Here is a 20,327-nt window from a genome sequence, read left to right as displayed (position 1 = left end):
GTGGAGGCAGTTGAACTAACAGCTCAGCACATATCACGCCCTGGCAGCTGCTGATCACACCACACAGACATTCCTGGTGTGCTGTCCCCCTCTGGTCCAGCCTCTTGTTACTTTGTCTACTGCTACATAGCAAAGAAATGTATTTTTTTTATTGCACATGTGGACAACACCTCATTTAACAGGGCCCAGATGCACAACCACATGGATCCATATATAAAAGACACTCTTCCAGCCCCAGCTCTTTTTTTAAGGCTTCGCATGTGGCTCTCAGCTCCAAGCCTAACTAAAGGAGAGGAGCATTTTGCCAGACCCCTTAAAATCACTTTTGTGGGGATACGTTGACAATGAGAGCTTTTGTGAAAGATGAGTTGTGAAACGCAGTGAAATCCTTGGGTCCAGCCGTAGCAGGGTATTAGTCACAGCACCTTACAGCTTTGGAAACAGTTGAGGTTTTTCTTCAATAGGCAGCCAAAGCAGCTGCCCTGGCTGCTAAAAGGCTGGCTGTCAGCTCTGCAAATCTATGATGGGGAAAATGCCACATGATAGGTACTGCAGCGTGCAAAAGCAAATTAGGAAGACATTTACAGCCATATGGAGAAGAGAGGGCTGGGAAACCAGAGGAAAGGTATGAAGGGCGAGGAAAATCCTCTAGCTCTGTGCGCTGGGGCAGGATGGACAGCACAGGCACAGAGCACGAGTATTCAAGTTCAGTGTCGGCCCTTCATCAGAGCTTAGTTCAATGCATTTGCTGTGAACAGGTAAAAAGCATCCACTGGATTTTAAATAACTCATTGAGCACAGAAGGGTATTTTTCAGCAACACAGTCTTCAAAATCCAGCCCTTCTGGGTAGAGTGCTGTTGCCTGTGAGGTGCCAAGCAATTAAGACACTCCATTTTCAGCTTATGCTCAGGAAGCTGTGCGAGTTCAGCCCTTGTAACAGACATGCGCTAAGGTACTGATCCTGCAAACCCATGCTCAACTTCACTACTGCTGCTAGACTGTTCCTACTGCCTTACTTGGGTGACTGAGCACAGGAACAAGCTGCCTAGAGAGGTGTGGGGTCTCCTCTCCTGGAGATATTCAAAAGCTGTCGGGACACAATCCTGGATAAAACGCTCTAGGGGACACTGCTTGAGAAGGCAGGTTGGACTACATGATCCCAACCCCAACCATCCGCGATTCTGTGATTACTTCTGGGACAATCTGCAGCAGCTCGCTGCTGACAGGGTGGTATCCTTGCTGACTTTCTGTAGGATGCAGAGCAAAAGCAAAAGTCGTGAGCAATACAGCCCCATCTGGCTTTAATGCTCAGGTGAGAGCTGAACTCCCACTCTCACACCTTCTCACAGAAATGATGAAAGAAGATGGAATCCCCACGCGTCTGACCATGAGCTGGCTCTGTTCTTCAAACTCCATAAAGGAGCCAGATGTCCGAGGATCTTCAGCCCTGCCGCTCATGATAGCTCCTTCCTTCCCACTGCTCTCACTATAGTAGGAGCATACTGACAGGGACCCCTTTCAACAGCCTATTTCCTCTTGAATCCTCTTTGAAAAGCCTGAAACTCTATCCCCAGTAGGAACAAGAGTGATGAAGCGGGCATCCAGGACCACCCATCTCTCTCCACTACCCATGGGCACGTCTCCTAGGACATGCACGGTCTGACAGCTGCGAAGGTGGCATGGACCAGGGGCTAAGCAAGTCCTGAGGAACCCCTTGCACCTCCAATGAGTACAAAAGCCCACAGCCTTAAAGAAACAAGTCTTTCACATGCTTAGCTGGAGACGTTCATGGTTTTACTGGGTCTGTGGAAATTACGAGGGCATCTGACTGCCGCGTGTGGATTTCTGTCCGTGTGGTGCAAGAGAGGCTCTTTCTACATCCCTACCTCAACACCAGCACGCAGGCTGCCACCAAGGAGTAAGCCAGGAGGGTCCCGATAGACATGAGATCCACGAGATCTTTCAGGTCGAAGAGAAAAGCCATAACAGCTGTGGGGGGAGAGGAAGGTGAGAGGGAAGGAAAACATTAACACAGCAGAATGTTTATGCACATCCCAGGAGTGTTATCAACAACACAGCACAAGTGTGACTGTTGCTCGGGACTTGGCAAGGGGAACGCAGGCAGCTCGTGTCATCCTGAGACGGGGAAAGGCAGGACTCACTGAGCGCCAATGGCCTTGTCATTCCCTGAGTCTCGTGGACAGACACAGTACAGTCTCACCAACTGGAAGCAAAGGAACCACTTATTACTGTAAATGTCATCCTGTTTTTCTCATACGGGGATGCTGAAGCTAGGACACCCTGTAATACACCTGTATGAGAAGCGAGGCTGGGGTAACACTCATCTCTATCAGCAACGAGCAAGCATTTAAGCCACAGCCTTGTTGCCTGAGTCCCCCAGCACAGCCGCAGCACCTCTGAGACCACAGTTATCTCCTGGAAGTACTAAGAAAAAAAAATAATTAAAAAAAAACTACAGTCTGCCATCTCTTACAGATTACTTTGCTGGCACACCCTCACCAGGCAACTCTGCTGTACAGACCTTTGTATAAACGCCTTCAGAAGGAGAAGCAAGAAAATGCAGGACAGACCTGCAGTCGGAGAGTTGGATAACACTTCGACACCACTGGTCACATGAGAGCGAAGGGGTTTCAAAGCTGAGCCTGATCCGGTCTGTCTCTAATGCACTGCCTCGAACTCGAAAGCCAAAGCAATGCTGAATCTCAGGTGGCAAGTGCTCCCCACGCCTGCAGCTTCGGTTGCATGCTGTCAACCACACTGGGGTGATCAGGAGACACTGCAGACTAGGTTTTCTTACTTTATCTGGCTCTTTACTCCCCAGTGTGGACTCAAGGCTCCCTGAAGACAAAAAATGTGAGGGAAGTAGCTGTGTGAAAAACTCCACAGGGACCAGGCTGCAGCTGCAGGAGGCTGAGCTGTTTCACTGGAGCTTAGAGCCCACCGTGACAGTTTGGCAACAACTCCTCAGAGGTGGCACATTCTTCCACCAGAGCCTTATCCCCGATTTGGATGGCAGCAGGTAAAGGAGAAAGCAGCACCACTCTTCTGCTCGCGAGGCACTGCAAGGACGGGGGTGGCTGTGAGAAGAGGATAAGCCACTCATCTTTGCTGTCTGGTTTAATTCCTGTGTTCTCGGGAGGCGGGCGAGGGAAGGGGAGGACAGGACCGCGACCAGCTGCGACTAACTGATTAACAAATGCCTGTGCCACGGGGTCCATCTGCTTGTCTCCGGCTGCTCTGGCATCTTCCACCGAGCAGCTACCTACGGACAGGGCACGATGCAGGGGCTGCAGCCAAGCCAGGCCAACAGCCCCAGGGATGCTGGGGCACAGCTGGCTGCCACCCGCGGGGGGTTAATTATTTCTGAAGCCTGCAGAGCAGCCGGGGAGTGGATGAAGGCAGTTCTTGGCATGGGACAGGATGCCTGCAACGAGCTCTGAGCAAGAGGTACAGACGCACAGCGAGCTATTCACGTTCACCCTGCCCTTGTGCTTCCAGGCCTCGGAAACCCAGGGCATGCTCTGGGAAGTCACGCTGTGCGGTATATCCGATTAGCAGCGAGCGTCAGGCAGGCTTATCTGCCCCCAGGATGAGCTTATGTCTCTGCTCCTCTCATTCATGCAAGTCTTAGGATCTTACCTGCAATGGCTCCTGATGTCACCGTTGCAATTATTGGAGTTTTTCTCTTCTCGTTGACTTTGGCCAAAAACTTAAAGAGAAGTCCGTCTTCTGCCATAGCATAAATTATTCGAGGCATTGGAAACATGGAGCCGAGGAGACTAAGAGCAGAGAAAGGGGAAATAATCTACTTACAACACCTCCTGCTGAGCACAGGAACGCAAAAGAAATCAAGTTTATGGCAGTAGAAACACGGAACAGGTGGCTTTCATTCACTTCAGCTTCTCTTTCAAGAGCTCCCTCTGAACAGCCCTGTTGCCGATAGCTGGCAACGGAGGCACAGCTCCGCGATTTTGGATAACTCAACTTAGCCTTGGGGCACAGAAACAGCCTGGCTTTCGGGTGTCAAAACACCTGTAACTTCCTTCAGCCTCTATGAGTCGCTCACCTAATTGCATGCGTCTAAACTGAACTGAAACAACAGGTCTCCAGGAAGAATAAAGAACAGGACAGGCTCTGCCTCCGGCCTGCCCTGCCTCGCAGCCAGATGGCTGTCCTGCAGGCAACCTGCAGCCAGCCAGCCCTGGCTATCGTAAGCCCCACACGCTCCAGAGACGCTCCCTGCTACCCGACATGAGTCTGCTCTCCACCCAGCAGGCCAGGATGTCTTGCAGGCATTGTGGAGCTGTTTCCATGACTCACTGATCCCAGGTTCGTATTACAGACGTACACCGATTGGGTTTGCTGCCAAGAAGGGTGTTTCTGAAGTGACACTGGTCACGCGCATCGCTGAAGTTTGTCACAGGTTGAAATCCTCGGCTTTTTCAAGCCAATAGCTCTGAGTTTCATCCCTGATCCCAGCTCCTCTGCTAATAAAGACCCAGGGGAAGGTGATGAAGGGAAACAAGCTGGGCCACTACACAGCCCTGACACGCACCGTTTTATAAAGAAGCTGGAGATAAGCGTTTGCTGTGAAAGAAGCACCAAGGAAGAGCAGTGTCTCACCTTGTAGAAAGTGCACACAAGGAACCGACCGCTACCGCATAATTGGCCCCATCCCAACCCACATATTTAAAGGCATTGGGCAAAGGGCTGTTGGTATCCAGCTGGTAGTAAGGCATCATGAGCGTCAGGGCAGCTGACACACCAAAATAAGCCACGAAGCAGATGAGCAGAGACGCCACGATGCCGATGGGAATGGCCTTCTGAGGGTTTTTCACCTCCTCACCTAGAAGAAAGAAATTGGAGCATCAGCCCAAAGACGAGCAAGAACTTTATCCCAGTCTAACACTTAATAGCTGGAGATTTCAAAGGCTCTGTGGGCAGCAAGGCTGCTGCGTGGAGCTGCACACTCTCAATGGCCTAAGGAGCCCTTCACATACCTCAGACTGGCTGTTTTCCCCCACTTCTGCTGCTCCTGTCATTCCTTCAGACAAACATTTGTGAACGACGTGTAAACCCAGACATAGAAACAATCAGGATTAAAGGCAGTGCCTTCCCCAAAAAAGGGTTATTTTTATCTCCAACTGCTCCTGCTATCCCACTGATAGTGCAGCCCAAAACAGCTCAAACTCACAAGTGACGGGACAAAAAATATCACGCAGTTGTGGGGCAAGTATTTAGGTCAGAATTTCCATCAGCATCTCCACCAAAGCAACTGCACTGTGACCAGACCACCCTACAGGCTCAGTTCCAGGGAAGGTCAGGCTTTTCATTTCGCATGAAAATCATAGGGGTCTTTGAAAATAAATCCCTTTCAAAAAAGGACTCCCTCTGGTTTTTATAGAATATTTTGGACAACCAAGTTGGGGCAAATGTGTAAAAAAATAAATTAATTAAAAAAATCCTCCAAATGCAGACAGTGATTAATTAAGAAACAGCTTTGAGGCTTCCTTGTTCTCCAGAGCTGCTTCTGTCTCAAAGCAAAAGCTTCTGAGGCTTGGCATTTCAGGAGGATGAACCAATAAGCAGACTCATACCTATAAGTCAAAGACAGATGAATGTGTTTCTCCTCCAAGGAGAGGCCCTAGGGCTAACTGAAGTAATGGAGCCAGCATTTCTCAAACTCCTTGGAACATGAGGCAGTACTGTTTTATCTGTCTTTGTGATGATCTCCTCCCTCTGTTCCAGCTTTGAAGCAACTCATTTCTTGCCAAATGTGAAATTAAGGGTAATCCTTCCTTTCTCCAGGGGAGTTAGATTCTTCTAAGCCAGGAGAAATGTGACAACGCTGATGGTTACTCTCACAGAAGGAGATCTCTGAACCTTTGGAGACAAAAACTCCCCTTCATTTTGAGGCGCTGCTTTAGGTGGAATACTGCTCCTTGGAGGCTCCCTCTTCCTCTGGCTCTTTAAATACTCCAAGCCAGTGGAGCTTGGAGTATTTAATAACCTGATTAAAGCATCATCTAGAGTTAGAGGTTCAAACTCCACCAGTCACACAAGAACCTGGGTTTTACCTCATGCTTGTTGCTAAAACTGGATGTGTTTTCTACTGAGTCTGATCTGGTCATTATCAGCAGTGGACAACCACGGGATTGAGCCGTGGAGGCAAAGAAGGAGGGAAAAAGCTCTTTTTATGGGTTATATGATCTAGCCACCTGCCACAACAGCCAGAAGGCAACATTCGTGCACCCAGGGACTTGGATGTACTCAGCAGTTTGAGTATTAGGAGCAGCTGAGTCAAAAATGTATTTTGGGCTGAGGTTCACAGGGAAAATGCATGCAGTGTCACGGATTACTCATCATCTGTGCTGTAAAACATTCCTGAAAGCCAATCAGCCAGCAACCAGGTTCACATCTGGAATGAAAACATATTCCCTCTTACCTGTAGTAGCAATACAGTCAAATCCAACGAAAGCATAAAAGCACGTGGCTGCCCCTGAGAGGACTCCTTTCAATCCATAGGGCATAAACCCTCCAACACCATAGAGCTTTTCTCCCTGGGTATGACTGAAAAACATGACACGGGGTTAGAAGGCATTCTGCCCAGATGGCAGCAACAAAACTAATCATACAGCTCATACCGACGTCCACAGCTGGAGTTCAAAGGAACACGCTCTCCTTTTCACATGCCAGCACACAAATGCTGAGGAAAATGCTCTGCCCTACCCACTGCTGAGCTTTGGACTGGCCTGCAGCAGCCTGGGGAATGCAGGGAATAAAAATGGTTCATGGTTTATTCTCACCACCTGTATTTACGTTGGGATAAAAATGTCCTGGCTAAGACAGGGAGAAGATAACATGAATATTAAAATTTCTCTCGTGATAATATTGTATGTGTGTAGATACACAGGTTCATTTCAACAAGCTTTTGAAAAAGCACAACATGTAATTCTGAAGACTGAAGACAGGGAAAAATGTAAACCATCCGCTGTTCACCTAAGATGAACTCAGACAAGGCATGAGGAAACATCAGAGCAACGCAGGTTGCCATGACAGTCTAAAATCTACCCAATGCTCCACCCTCAACATCAAAACTCCCTTCACCAACCTTGTATCCAAATCTTGTGTGTGAGGTGAGGTGCAGGCACCTCTGACAAAGCAAATAATCCACTGAGCCTGACCCAAAGCACATTATAACAGAGAGCTAATGACTCCACTGCACTCTGGATCAAAGCCTGAGATACACCTGCCTGTGTACATGTACAGAAGATCCTTCAGTTAAAGTAACTTAGGACACTCAATTTTGAGGAAGAAGCCTTGTAAAGATGAATTAATTCAATTAAAGCAAATCCCAAACCTGCACGTCTTATCAGGTAGAAGCATCTGAACTCTCTTGTAGGAGTTCCACCGAGAGCTGAAAACTCGCCTGTTACTTGCAGAAATAGCACAGCCTAAATGTGGATTACTCTGGAAATAATGATAAAGCGAAGCAAACCCCAGACAGACTTTACAAAAATAGCAAGAGCTATGGGTGAAAGAGCTACAGTTACACTTTGAAGCTATTGCACTAATTGCTACTTGCATGGGAATAGCAGGAGGGAGGGAGGGGGGACCTTTCCTACAGAAGCAATTTGTTCGCAGGGAAGAAGATCACAGCAGGTTGAATTTTTCCAGAGAAGCTCAATAAGTGGCTTGTATACAAGCCAAACTAGACCCATGCAACATTTATAAATCTCTCCGGCGTGTGCCAGCCTGTGTTTCCTTGCAGGCCAGCATGAAGGGTTTAGATAGCGAGCCAGGACTGGGCTGATGGACGTGGAGACATTTGAAAGCCAGGGAGCAGTCATTCTGTGTCACACAGTCTCAAGTAAAAAAAGAAAAAAAAAAAATAACAGCCTTGTATCACTGGCTACCCTTGCAAGCTCCTTATTTTTGGTCTTTTGTGGGAACAGAGGATTTTGGCCAAGCAGCAAAATGTCATTAAAAATGGATTTGTGATATGCTTGCTGCAGTGCATTAAAATAATCTGCAACTTGCCTTCCACTTTCTCAGGCATTTGGGACGAGGTCTCCCAAAGGCACAATGGTTCTTCAAGGAAACTGCCCAAGTGTCCAAAGAAACTACAGAGCTACGCTTGGTCATGGCTTAAAACAGGCACCAGAGCCAGCCTGCTGTAACCTTGAGCTTGAGGTTATCTGAAAAGCTTTTTTCTCTCAACTTTGGCTTCCAGTCATGACACTGGAAATGGTCACTTTTGCACAGGGCCCATGCTGACCCAGCCTAACTCCCACCAGTTTCACCCCAACAGAGTAGCCCACGTTCAGCAAACACCCACCAAAACCATCTCTGCCCCCAAAGTGTTTGGTGAAGGAGGAAGCTATCCCATTCACTGATCCTCTGAATCGCTCCACAAACCCTTCTCTAAACCTGATGGTGAAAATGCATCGATTTTGTGTCTGAGAGAAAAAGGTACAACCTACTTGTCCCAAGAAATGCCGTGGCTGGTGTTGTAAATGTCCTCTTCAGTCAGCTGCCAGTTTTTAAGCGACCCTTTCACAAAGCCAGAGACCATGACGAAGCCAAGGACGAGGATGTTGATGCAGGTGAACACTTTGTTCACCAGGGCAGATTCCTTCACACCAAAAATTAAAAGCCCTGCAAAAAGAGCAAACGGGCAGTCAGGTATTTCACCACCAGCAGCGTGCGCAGGGGCACTGGGAAGGAGACACAGAACAGCTCGCTTACTGAAAACATCAGCGCTGTATCGACGCTGAGCTCGTCCCAGCTTAAAATTTCTTGTTTCTCCACAAAGCCAAGCAGCTCAGGTAGGCCAGGATTAAGTCACTGGGAAGGACAGGGCCTCCAGCCCACACATTACCCCTGTCTGAAGTAACACACCTTCCCACACAGCGTGCCCGTTTGGGACGTGCTCCAGGGAAAAGTGCTTTACTTTACCTCACGGCGCTGTGCCGTGCCACCTAGAGCCAGCCACAAACTCCAGGCAGGGACCAGGAGAAAGCCAGGTGGGTTTCCATGAAGGAACACTGTCTTAGAGGTCTTGGCCAAAGGCAGGTGTTATCAACAACATTCACCTTTTCTTGTGAGCAGGGGAAATTATGATGCCGTCCTCACAAGGACTGAAGCCAGGAGTTCAGCTGTTTCTAGCTTAAGACACGGAACAAGGTGGCATCTTGAGATTCCTGCTCCTGTTGAAATCAGTGGGAGCTTTGCCTAGGACTTCAGCAAGAGCAGGTTTTCAACCTGTTTTCCTAAGAGTGTCCATCAGGAGAAGAGTGTATTTGCAGGCTTTGGCAACCAGTGCTTTGCTGAGGCACAACTCAGCTTCCCTGAGCGACAAGCTCTGGTAAATCACCTTTGCTCTTCAGGCACCTGATTTTCAAGAGCCCAGACCTTGAACTCACATTTAATAAGAAGGCTGAGAGAGAAAGTAAACGACTTCACATGGGCTTGAAGGACAAAAGAAGCACTAAATGGTGTCCTTACTGCTACCCCAAGGCATTTCAAGGAGAGGGGAAGAGTCCTGTGCACTCAGATTTCCTTATTTAAAATAGGACAAAAGCTGAGACAGTCACATAAGAGATCCAAATGCAAACTCATATATGCAGAGTTTGAAATGTTGGAATAACCCTGTTGGGGCAACACTGCATTTCTGCATGCTGGAAACCACAGAGGGGGGGTACCTGAGTAATTTAATTTTTTTTTTCATTTGCCTAAATTTGGGAGTGTTTCACAAGATCCAATTGGAGTAGTTGGCAAAAGTTCAGAAGGATTTTAATTTTACAAATTTTCAAGACTTTTCCAAATCCTGATCAAAGCCTTGGCACATTTTTAGGAAAAAAGGAGAAGGACCTGACCGCTTTTCATAAGTTTATTTCTCTGGGGTCTTACATTCAGTGCTGCAAACTGAAGTCCGTATATATTTCCATGCTTTGACACCTAATATAAAAAAATAGTACATGAGGTTGCTACTGAGTCCCATATTTTTCCCTCTCACTTTTCTTGGCCCCAGGCACTGAAAATTGGCAGATTATCAAAGGGGGAATAAAAGTAGTAGAGTAACAGAACGAAATCCTTGTATAACAGGATTTGTGGGGGGAAGGATTAGGCTTCCATACCTGATTGAGGATAACAAGTCATCTTTTCTTTCCTTCCCTACATAAAATTTGATTGAAGGCTTTAAAAGTGGCTCAAAAATATCAACAACGCTCCCCTCTAATTAAAAAGCTTGTAAACAGGATATGCCCAGCGCTAACTCCACTGCAGCTATATAGGTCAATCCAACCCTTGTAGCAAGAAAGAGCCTTTAGTAAGTTGTCCAAAATAAATGAGGACTTTGTGCCTATTCCAAAAGCAAACAACGAAATTACAGAAGAGGGAGGTCCAAGACTCTCAAACCCCTCCGAGGTTTTTACCTGTTAAGATGATGATTATCACCACAGCGAAGATGTCTGGGTATTTGGCTAGCACTCCTGGAGCATCCATCGTCATGTATTTCCTACAAAACTCCTCAATGTGCTGGCCGATGATTTCATCGAACGTCGCGCTCCAGGCTCTGGCCACGCTGGAGGTCCCTGTCAGAGGGCAGAAAGGATGCGGGTCACCTTCTGCAGCTGCCAAACACCCCAAACACGAGGCACTTCGCACAGCTTTTGGCCGTGGCAGGTCTCAAAGAGCACGCTGCCCGAAGGCAGCCTTTGTGTTCAGAGCTCAGGTGCTAGCAGAATTTCCTCTGCAGACCCAGCCCACTGCTGCACGAAGTGCGAGCACAGGGAGGTGTGGGACCTGCCTCCTCCCAGACCTGGGGGGTGGCCGTCTGGGACAGGACGAAGGTCCCCATCGGGCGTTTGCCCTCTGGAGCACTCCGAACAGCTTTGATGGCAACGAAGGCCATCGGCTGTCTCAGACTCATGCTCTGACAAGATAAAATTCCTTAACGGAGTGGTTTGGCTTCCTAGGAAACCTCAGCTTTGCCTTAAGTTGCCTAGAATGACCTTTTCCTCCAGCCCCCAAGCAGCCTGAGCTGTATGCTATATATAACAGCATCTAATTGCATGACATTATTAATCCTGTACATAATTGCCTAGTCACAAAACTAAAAGAGCTTGGCTTGCTTTTGGTTTGCAGAGCAATTCCTTAGAGGGCTCTGCGCCCACTTACACCTAGAGCAGTTTTTCCCGACACAGGCACCTACAGGGAGGTTTTCAGGTCCCAACTCCAGCTCTTGTGACTGTGTCAAACAACTTCAGTGCCTGCCACTGCTCAATCCTCTTCAGCGGTGCTTGGAAGCACCTGTAGCAACGCTGGGAACGTTCCCTGCGACGATGTGGCTTGTCAACAGTGTGATAATAAGCTACAGATCAGCCCTGTTTGGACACTGTGCTGCCCACTGAGATGCAGAGGTACGTAGAGCGAATGCATTTAAAGAGACGGGACATCAGTGCCACCCACTTCATCCCAAAAAATTCTGAAAGTTGCTATGCACTACGTCACAAATTTTCTGCTTTACCTCAAGACAATTCAAGGGAAAAGGCTATTTCTTTACTGCTGGTTTCTTCTTCTTTTTTTCTTTTTTTTTTGGTCTTGGCTGTAATATTTCACGTTCTAGGACAGGAACAACCAGCTCCTGGACGCTTTATATTGGATGCCAGCTGCTTGGAAGCCTGTTCCGTATCACTATCAGCTTATCCTGAACTCTCTGTAACCAACAGGCTTGAGGAGTGGGGGGAATCTGACATTCTTCCAACGCTGCAGGCACCTGGACAGTATCTTTATTGCTGCTGAAGAGCTTGGCGCAGAGGCATTAGGCCTGTACCCAGGAGAGTTGTACCCATGGCCACCACGATCCTGAGACCCCAAGATTTCATTTTTCCCCCACAATACTTTCTGAACACGTCTGAAAGCCTCAGCGACAACATCAGGTCGGTTGAGGCCCTTACAAATTTAAGCTCCCGCCACCTTGGCTGGCTTTGGTGGCACTGCTTAGGATTTTCTGCTGCGCAACGGAAAAAAAACGATTGGCTTTCTGCCCCCTCTCAGCCCCCAGCTCTGAACTGCAGAGTGTGCCTGCCAACACAGCTTTCTCTCCCACGCCCCTGACGCTGATGGGAGTTGTCCTTGCTCACAAGACGGGCAATTAGCACAGGGGAAAACGTTGCATAAGATAAAGAAGAGAGACCTAGCACTGCTCGCATCCTCCTCAGGATGATTTTTAATAGCCACCCTTCTTCCCAAATTATGAGGAAGCCAATTGCAAACATTTATTTTTGTTACAGAGCTGAATTAAAAGCGACCAAGTTGTGTTAGAACTCCTTCACGGACAACACCTACATAGATTTGAATGAATTTTCTACCCTCTGGTAACACGACAAGCAGCCAACTCAAAACTAAAGGCTGAGGCAGCGGTTCAAAAGCCATTTTGAGAGGACAAAAAAAGTATCTCAGCTCAGATTGGGAGTGTAATGCTAGGTATGCAATCCTTTCATGGTGAAATTGCAGAATCAGGTTTTGGGACCGTGCTGAGGCTTTTCCGTGGCTATGTAAGTCATTTTTGTGGTCCAGTATCATGGTAGGAAGGCCACCATGTAGACAACAAGACAAGGAGCATGAAGAAGACTGAGTCATTACCCTTTTGGATGATACGATAAATCACCAAGAAATCTGCTCCATTTTTCTACATGTAGCCTAAACAGAGTCCATTTTAGAAGTCTGGAGGAAATTAAATGCTTACTTTTTTTTAAAAAACTATTTTTTATCTCCTCACTGGAATGAACCTGATTCACAAAAGAACCACAGGATTCAGATTTCCTAAGGAGATGAGGTTAATTAACTCTGGTTTTTCAACCTCTCATTTGATATTAAAAAATAAATAAATAAAAGAGAGAGGAAGAGGAGGAAAAGGTTTCAGGGAGCGCACAGACCAGAGCCAGCACAAGCAGCTGTTACGTCACTTTATCACTCTTGATACGATCTTACACTTCCCAGCTCCATGGGAACTGATCTCCAAGGTAACGGTTGCACATCCCATAAAATGCAGTTTTTTTAACAAAAATAAATAAATAACTTCCTTTAATCATTTAGCATAACGCTGTTTTTCATTTTAATTCGTTAAGTCTTCACTCTCAACTGGCAAGTTGGTTGCAGCCTTAATTATGGGCATGATGACAAGCCCAGAATGTGCTTGGAAAGACACGGATCCTTAATTGGCAAAGTGTGCTTTAGCTTTAGTGCATCAGCTGGGCTGCACGCCGCGTGCTCCGAGCATGATGCAAGGCCTCTCCTGATGGGAGCGAAGGGCTTAGAAGGGATTTGGTTTGGCCCTTTCAGAGGCCGCGAAACTGCAGCTCACCCTACGCTAAATGCTGCCACCACTCACGAGACAGAATTCTGATCTCCTGATCCTTTGAGCAGGTCTCAAAGGGGCCAGAAATTAATTCCTAATCAGGCGGGAGCACCGGAGCTGCCGTGGAGAAGCATCCTTCTGTCAGCCACTTCTTTCTCAGCAGCCAGGGCATGCCAAACGGGTGACGTGGGAGTTCAGGGGAAGTAGCTGCTGTAATAATTCGGCTTCAGGACAAAGCCCACAGTATAACACTCACCTTGTGGAGTGACAGGAGCCACTGTCGGTGCGCCCTGCTGAAGAACCCTCAAACCTCCGGTCGTTTTTTAAAAAGTCTAAAAGGACTAAAATGGACTAAAGCCAAGGTCTTACCGCACACCCGCCGTACTCACCGATAACGTAGGAGAGGATTAAATTCCACCCCGTAATGAAGGCCCACAGCTCGCCCACAGTCACGTAGCTGTACAGATAAGCTGATCCCGTCTTAGGAACGCGGGCACCAAATTCTCCGTAGCAGAGCCCGGCCAGCACAGAAGCCAAGGCGGCGATCAAGAAGGAGATCACGATGGCAGGCCCTGCGTTTTCCCGTGCCACGGCCCCGGCCAGGACATAGACGCCCGCACCCAACGTGCTGCCAACGCCCAAGGCCACCAAGTCGAACGTGTTGAGGCACCGCGAGAGCCGGCTGTCTTCTCGAGTGCAGTCCACGTTTTTCCGGCGAAGGAGCTGGTTTCCGAAATTGAGAATTTTCTGGCACTCCATCCTTGTGTTTGGGCCTGCGAGAAAGAAGCTGTCATCGTTAGCTGGACCAGGCACATCCCACCAAACAGCACTGCTGCAGAGCTACAACGCTGCACCCCGCTACGTTTCAAGGGAAGAATCTTCCCACTTGCATTCCTCATTTTCACGGGGCAAAACATCTCCTTCAGCACGTTTGCTAGGCTTATCGCAGGGAATCAAAGCAGAAAAAAAAAAAAAAACACAGCATTTTCTGCTTCCTACTCCCATTCATGAAGCCTGGGCAGCCCCAGGAGAACGAGATGTGCTCTCCTCAGCTCCCACCCGCTTCACAACCACGCAGCTCGTACACAACTGGGCAAGCCAGAAAAGCAAAGCCTGCCTTCCAGATCTCAGGGCACTTTTCCTGGGCTGGGAATTAAAAAAAAGGCAGATGTTTATATGTAGTTATACATCCTTTTAAAGTCTCGGGGGTGAACTAAGAGCAAAACTTGGGAGCATTACGTCCCAAAATAAGGCACCACACGAGCTGCTGTCCCTAGAGGGAAACGTGACCACGTGCAGCGGTGGGACGCCGTTTGCAGTAAAACAGACCCACGTTTCTCTCTCGGAGCTCCAGCTCCTGCCAGCAGGCAGTAGCACAGGCTGGCAACTGCCCACAGGCTGGAACAGATACAATTTGGGATAAAGGACACGCAGAGCCGAGCTTTATTTAATTTGGTTACGCTGAGGCAAGGCTCAAGCTGTTTTTTATTTGCATCAGCTACGTGCAGCTCCCTGAACTTCTCAGTCCCAGCAGGACGGCAGCACTGCAAGAAGGGGGCGTGCAGTGAAACCGCGGGGCAGCATTTCCAGCTGCGGTCCCATGCCAGCAACATGCTTCCAAAGGCACACGAACGTGTAATAATGTCCATGAAGCCTTTTAGATCACCCATATGTTCTAAGATGCGTTGTAGAGAAACGCACATCTTATAACGCAAGACCAAGTTTCAGAGGACCACGGCTGCATCCGTCATACCCGGAAGCAAATGAAACACAAATCCTAACGCAAAGCGACGTTTATCTGCCTATAACCGATGCCCTTGCCATCCCTGTGTACAGACAGACGTGCTGGCACGGCCAGACAGCGGCGTGCAGCGGTTTCAGCTTGTGAGCAGCTCCGCTGCAGCTCCCTGCTTGGGACTTTACGATGGGATTAGCAGCGGGGTAAAGCAAACTCCTCTCTGTGGATAAACCATGCCCTGGTTCCTCCTTATGGCTCGCCCCTGAGCCTTCTCTTCTGAGTTCTGCTCCCACCGGTTGCAGCCACTCTCTTGAGCCCACACCCCGCCACCCTACCTTCATCCCAGCACCAGCGTCCTCAGCCAGCTGGCAGTCGAGTGCGCTTCAGACCACTAAATACACGCTGCACTCCGACACCAGCGCTGAGAATAACACGTAGACAAAATATTGCTACATGCAATTTACAGCGGGCAGAAGTGAGACTTGTACTTCATTGCCCCAGCTATAAACCCAGTGTAAAAGGTGGGAAAATACATGCTAAGAAACTTCATGAAGTCAGCTTTTAAGTCCAATGCTTCGGTTCTCCCATCACATCGTCAACTAGAAAATGAAAAAACTCTTTGTTTTTCCCAAACACCGGTTGTAAACCCAGGCTTGAATCCCTCTCCCTTGGCCTTACGCCTGCCTCCGCTACTATGAGAAAGTAATTACAACGGCAGGAACAAGGCTGAGGATTGGGAAGTCCCACCGTGCCAGGAACTGCCCCAATTCCACCAAAAGCTCTCGTATAGCAGCCACAGCACAGAAAGACACCGCTTCAAACCCTGGAGAAAGGCAGGTTTCAGGCAAGTCTTCGAAAAACCTCATTTGGTGAACTACAGGAATTCCTGACGCCCGTGGAGAGGGAAAGCTACGTTCTCCCTTCTCCAAGGCTGACGGGTCTGTTTACCAAAATTCATCCGTATGTTGGTTCTCACCTGCAGCCTCTTGCACCATATGAAAAAAAAAAACCCTCCAAAACAAAACAAAGAAATCCCTGCCACAAACTGCAGCCAGCTACGAGCAAGACACCCACAGGAAATGTGTCAGTGGGTTTGTTTCCCAAAGCCAGCCTGAGAGTCAAGACTGGTTTGACCCAGAAGCAAGCCCCGGATCTCAGTGCAAGCACAGCTATGTTACGCCGTGCAGAAATACCCAGAAATGCCAAAGGACTGCTGAAAGAGTTTGCCTCATGCCAAGCCATTGTTTATGGCAAGGTTGAGACATCGAACGGCCCGAAGTGTTTAGGGTTGCTCGATTCAGCTGATAGGGCTGCTCGAGCACGGCAGGGACCCGCTGTGAGCCGCACAAAGCTCCAAGGAGGACGTCTCTGCGGGGAACAGAGGCAGTGTGACACACTTTTGTCTAATAAGTACCTCCAGGTACAGGCAGTCCCCGCGATCCTGAGCCCTTCTCCCTTCCTCTGCCACCCCCACGAGGAGCTGTGGATCCTAATTTGCTTTCAGGCTTTGGTGCAAAGCCTCTGCTCCAAAAACGTGCTGCCTAATAACGATTGTAGACCATTTATTTTCTACGTAGGCTTTTCATTTAACTAAACCCGGTGTCCTGCCGAACGAACACAAGTCAGCGGTGCCAGACAAATGGGGGTTTTATCTCCGCACTGAAAATGAAAGCCTGGTACCTGAGAAACTCCTCTGCCACAGCTGGAATCGTGGGATCATTCAGGTTGAAAAGACCTCTACGATCACCTTGTCCGGCCTTTAATTGTGTTGTGACAACCTTTGGGCAAAAAGTGGGCTGGGGAAGAGCAACTTCTTTCCCAGGAGAGAAGCAGCCCCTCGCTGCAGGGATGCTGGACCAGGGCAGGAGCTTGGCCACGTCTTGGGGGCAGGGGAAGGTAGGATTTATTCATTAAAAAAATACCTGGTGAATTATCTCAAGCTCATACATAAATTCAAGAATGCCACTAAAAAAATATTTCGAAATAACTTAATCCTGAAGCTTCCTCGGGCACACCTACGGGTATTTTTACAGCTGCGTTGTGGTTATCAAGAGAAAAAGCAGAAGGGCTTTCGATGGATAACTTGGTTAGAGGAGGAACCATTTAATTACGACGGACCTAGAAATTAAGGCCGCCGTCCCGCCAGTGGCTCAGTGCCAGCAGACGGCTGGCTGTCTTCTGGCCGAGCTGAAAAGCAAGACGTCAACGTCGTCGTCCTGCCCGTAAAGCGCCAGAAAGCTGGGGTTTCTCTCCTGAAAACAAAGTGCCACCTGCAGCCTGCCCATTGCCACGAGCAAGCAGGGGGCAGGGCGCCCGAACCACAGCCGTCTCCTGCGTCCCCTCGCACGCAGCGCCACCTTTCATCGTGTGGACGACTGATGGCAATCCTGAGCATCTCTTGCCCATTTCTGTTGCTTTTCAAGCAGTGGGTAACAAAACCAAGCTTTCACTTTCAATTATACTCACAATGACTTGGCCAAGTGACTTTCAGTAAGGACGAGCGTGATTTTGTCCTTCGGTCTGCAGCGCAACATCTCTCTGGATGCAGCACAGGGGCCATTACACCTCTGCCCCAAACCTTTCCTCTGATATCATTTGTTATCTTTGCAATTGCATCAAAGGGTGACTTCGGTGGAGCTTATTTTCCCCTCCTTAGAAGTTGGATCTGCCTGTGATCTCGCTTTTTGAAGGCTTCTTGCCTTTGAAGTACGGAAATGTGTGCTGGGCTGGCTCCTCTCACTCCCACTCCTTACCACACTTGAAATGATGACCCTTTATTTTCAATGTACGGTCAGTACTCCTGCGGCATAATGCAGTCCTAATCGCATAAAACAAAATAAATTACTCTAGAAAGGCTGCCAAATGGCACATAACCACCTTCGAGTCGAGGAAACCTGACCTGAATGAACCGAAATGAGCTCTGCGCGCCCTCACGCGCCTGACTCTCGCCCTGCTTTAGCAGCCTGGCAGTGCTCAGGGCACCGAAGTGTTACAGAAGACCTCTGTGACCCTAGGCACGAGCTCCTGGAAGGCGAGGAAGAGCCCCTTGGAGCCTGGCTGCTGCGGGGAGCGCGGCTGGACATCACTCACCTGCTGCCAGGACAGCTCCCGGGACAAGTTCTTGTAGGACCGACCCTCCTCCTGCCTGGAGCCCACGCTAAAGCTACGGGACCAAAGCAACACGGAGAGCTTTATTAAATACCAACCCTTCTTCCCATCCTCTGACTTAAAACCACCCCAGGACGCAAGGAGCTGGCCTGATTTCCACAGCTCACCTCAGCTCCTGCCTTCTATACGTGCTCCAGTTACCCTGGGAGGCGTGGATAGGCAACTTGTGCCACCCCAGGTGGCTTCACCCCAAGGCCCTGGGCACCCGGGGGCTTCAGCAGGAGCCGAGGGAAGAGCGACCCACCTCGATAACCTAGCAGGGCGGCTCCCGGGGCAGGGTTCACATCCTCCGGTGAGATCCTGTCGGAGTCAACAGCAAAGCTCCCACCGACTTCAATAGGGCCCAATTCCACCCGTTCCTACTGGTCCTTGTCCTTTATTTACAACGCACCGTATGTTTGTTCTGCGTCCAAATTCTTGTGCCTCGGCTGCATTGTATTTTAAAGTAAAATAAGATATTCTTTCTCCTCTTATCTAATGGTTAACATACCTATTATATCAGGTTTGTAGATTTCCTTCCCCATCAACAACGTTTCAGAAATTCTTCAAAACAATCCCGTAAGAAAACAAGCAGTCTTGCATCTGGCTACCGGCAAGAAGTAAACCATAACAAACATCTGTCCAGCCGAACATGAAACACCACGCGTAAAAATAAGCTGACACGGCACCGTTTTACAAAAGCAGTACTACCACTTCCTAAACAATCACAATTTGTTTCAACTTCTGGAAACCACTCCTTATCTATTTCAAGGCCCTGCTGCTCCGGAGAATTTTCTTCTCAGAAGCCAACTCTGACACGCAGAAGAGCATGAAATTAAAGCCGATTAGGCAGAACAAGGAGTTTTCTACTAAACCAAAGAGAAAACCCGAGCCTAACCCTGCTGCATGTCCAATGAACTGCCCCGGCACCTCTGCAGAGGAAGAGTGAGCAGAAAACCCTACTCAACCTCATCCCATATATGCTTATGTTCATTTTGAAACCTTTGCTGCCGATACCCCTCCTTCACAGCAGTGGCATCCCATGGTCAGTTTTATTTTTCCTCAGCATCCTTTTGGTCTTCAGTGAATGTCTCCTCATGCAGCTACAGCATCACTGCTACCAATCGGCAGGAGAACAAACAGCGGGTGCTTATGACATGTTGGCATGTCTGGCAAACAACACGGAATGGGTTTGGCCCTCTGTTTTTGTTTTAAACACACACTAGCTTCCTGAACAAGCACGCGGTGCTGACTTTTTGATGGGCATACAGGTAATAAACCCCTCTGGGTGCCCTTTCCAAAGGGCTGGATTTGTTTCTTCCATCCCCAAGGTAGCACCATTCACAGAGAAGCCCTACTCAGAAAAAGAAGAGATGAAAAATCCATATACCTACTATTTCCAGTAGCACGACAGATATTTTCAGGTGTCAGATTTAACTGCAGACTCCTAGATGCAAAGAGGTTACGTTTTAAGGGACCACACCAGAACCACCGACTGCCTTCTGAAACCTCATTCCGAAATACACAGAGGAAAGCAAACAATAACTGAGGCACGCCAGCCTCAGGTGCAAAGCAACACCTTATTTTCCTGCACTAAAGGACTAAGCGTGTCAGATAATGCACTTTGGAAGGACCCCTCTTGGAAAACCTACAAATGCTTTCTTACGTTACCTTGCAACGAGTGACAGGGCAGAGACAAGACAGCTACAGCAGACGCTGAGCTTTCCACACAGATGCCTGCCCTGAGAGAAGAGGCTTCACAGCTGATGAAAACAAAGGCAGGACCATGCAGCAGCGTTACGTGGAGCTGGAAGATATCCCAACACGGCAGCAGAGATGGCTGGCAGCCCAAGCCAAGAGCCAGTGAAAGTAACTGCGAATCTTTGCATCGGTTTCACCGTGCAGAAAAGGATGCCATCCTGTGTTCTTACGATAACCAGGTAAGATTCGTCCATCTGCTGTTGAGTTGTTCCCTTGATTCACATAATTCGATATTTTTTACGTCTGTATAAGTACGTATTTATGTAAATATACACTGCAGAAATGTAGATTACATT

The 20,327-nt window shown here is 48.5% G+C and overlaps 1 protein-coding gene across 2 annotated transcripts in view; it reads right to left on the bottom strand.

Moving 5' to 3' along the window:
* SLC7A1 (solute carrier family 7 member 1) overlaps positions 1 to 20,327 on the bottom strand; it is a 39,507-nt gene that overhangs the window by 8,724 nt on the left and 10,456 nt on the right. The window contains exons 1-8 of one of the 2 annotated variants that reach the window (XM_040543897.1): positions 14,240 to 14,262; positions 13,775 to 14,158; positions 10,459 to 10,617; positions 8,506 to 8,680; positions 6,468 to 6,592; positions 4,646 to 4,868; positions 3,662 to 3,801; positions 1,888 to 1,990 (exon numbers count right to left, since the gene is read on the bottom strand). In XM_040543897.1, the coding sequence (XP_040399831.1) occupies positions 1,888 to 1,990; positions 3,662 to 3,801; positions 4,646 to 4,868; positions 6,468 to 6,592; positions 8,506 to 8,680; positions 10,459 to 10,617; positions 13,775 to 14,144 (1,295 nt within the window). In that variant the 5' untranslated portion in view covers positions 14,145 to 14,158; positions 14,240 to 14,262. Of the gene's footprint in view, positions 1 to 1,887; positions 1,991 to 3,661; positions 3,802 to 4,645; positions 4,869 to 6,467; positions 6,593 to 8,505; positions 8,681 to 10,458; positions 10,618 to 13,774; positions 14,159 to 14,239; positions 14,263 to 20,327 lie in introns of those variants that run through there. The other variant, XM_040543896.1, reaches the window with a different exon arrangement.

This window comes from Cygnus olor, chromosome 1, assembly GCF_009769625.2.
Source record: "Cygnus olor isolate bCygOlo1 chromosome 1, bCygOlo1.pri.v2, whole genome shotgun sequence".
Taxonomy (NCBI): Eukaryota; Metazoa; Chordata; class Aves; order Anseriformes; family Anatidae; genus Cygnus; species Cygnus olor.
This window is presented reverse-complemented; position numbering and strand designations above follow the sequence as displayed.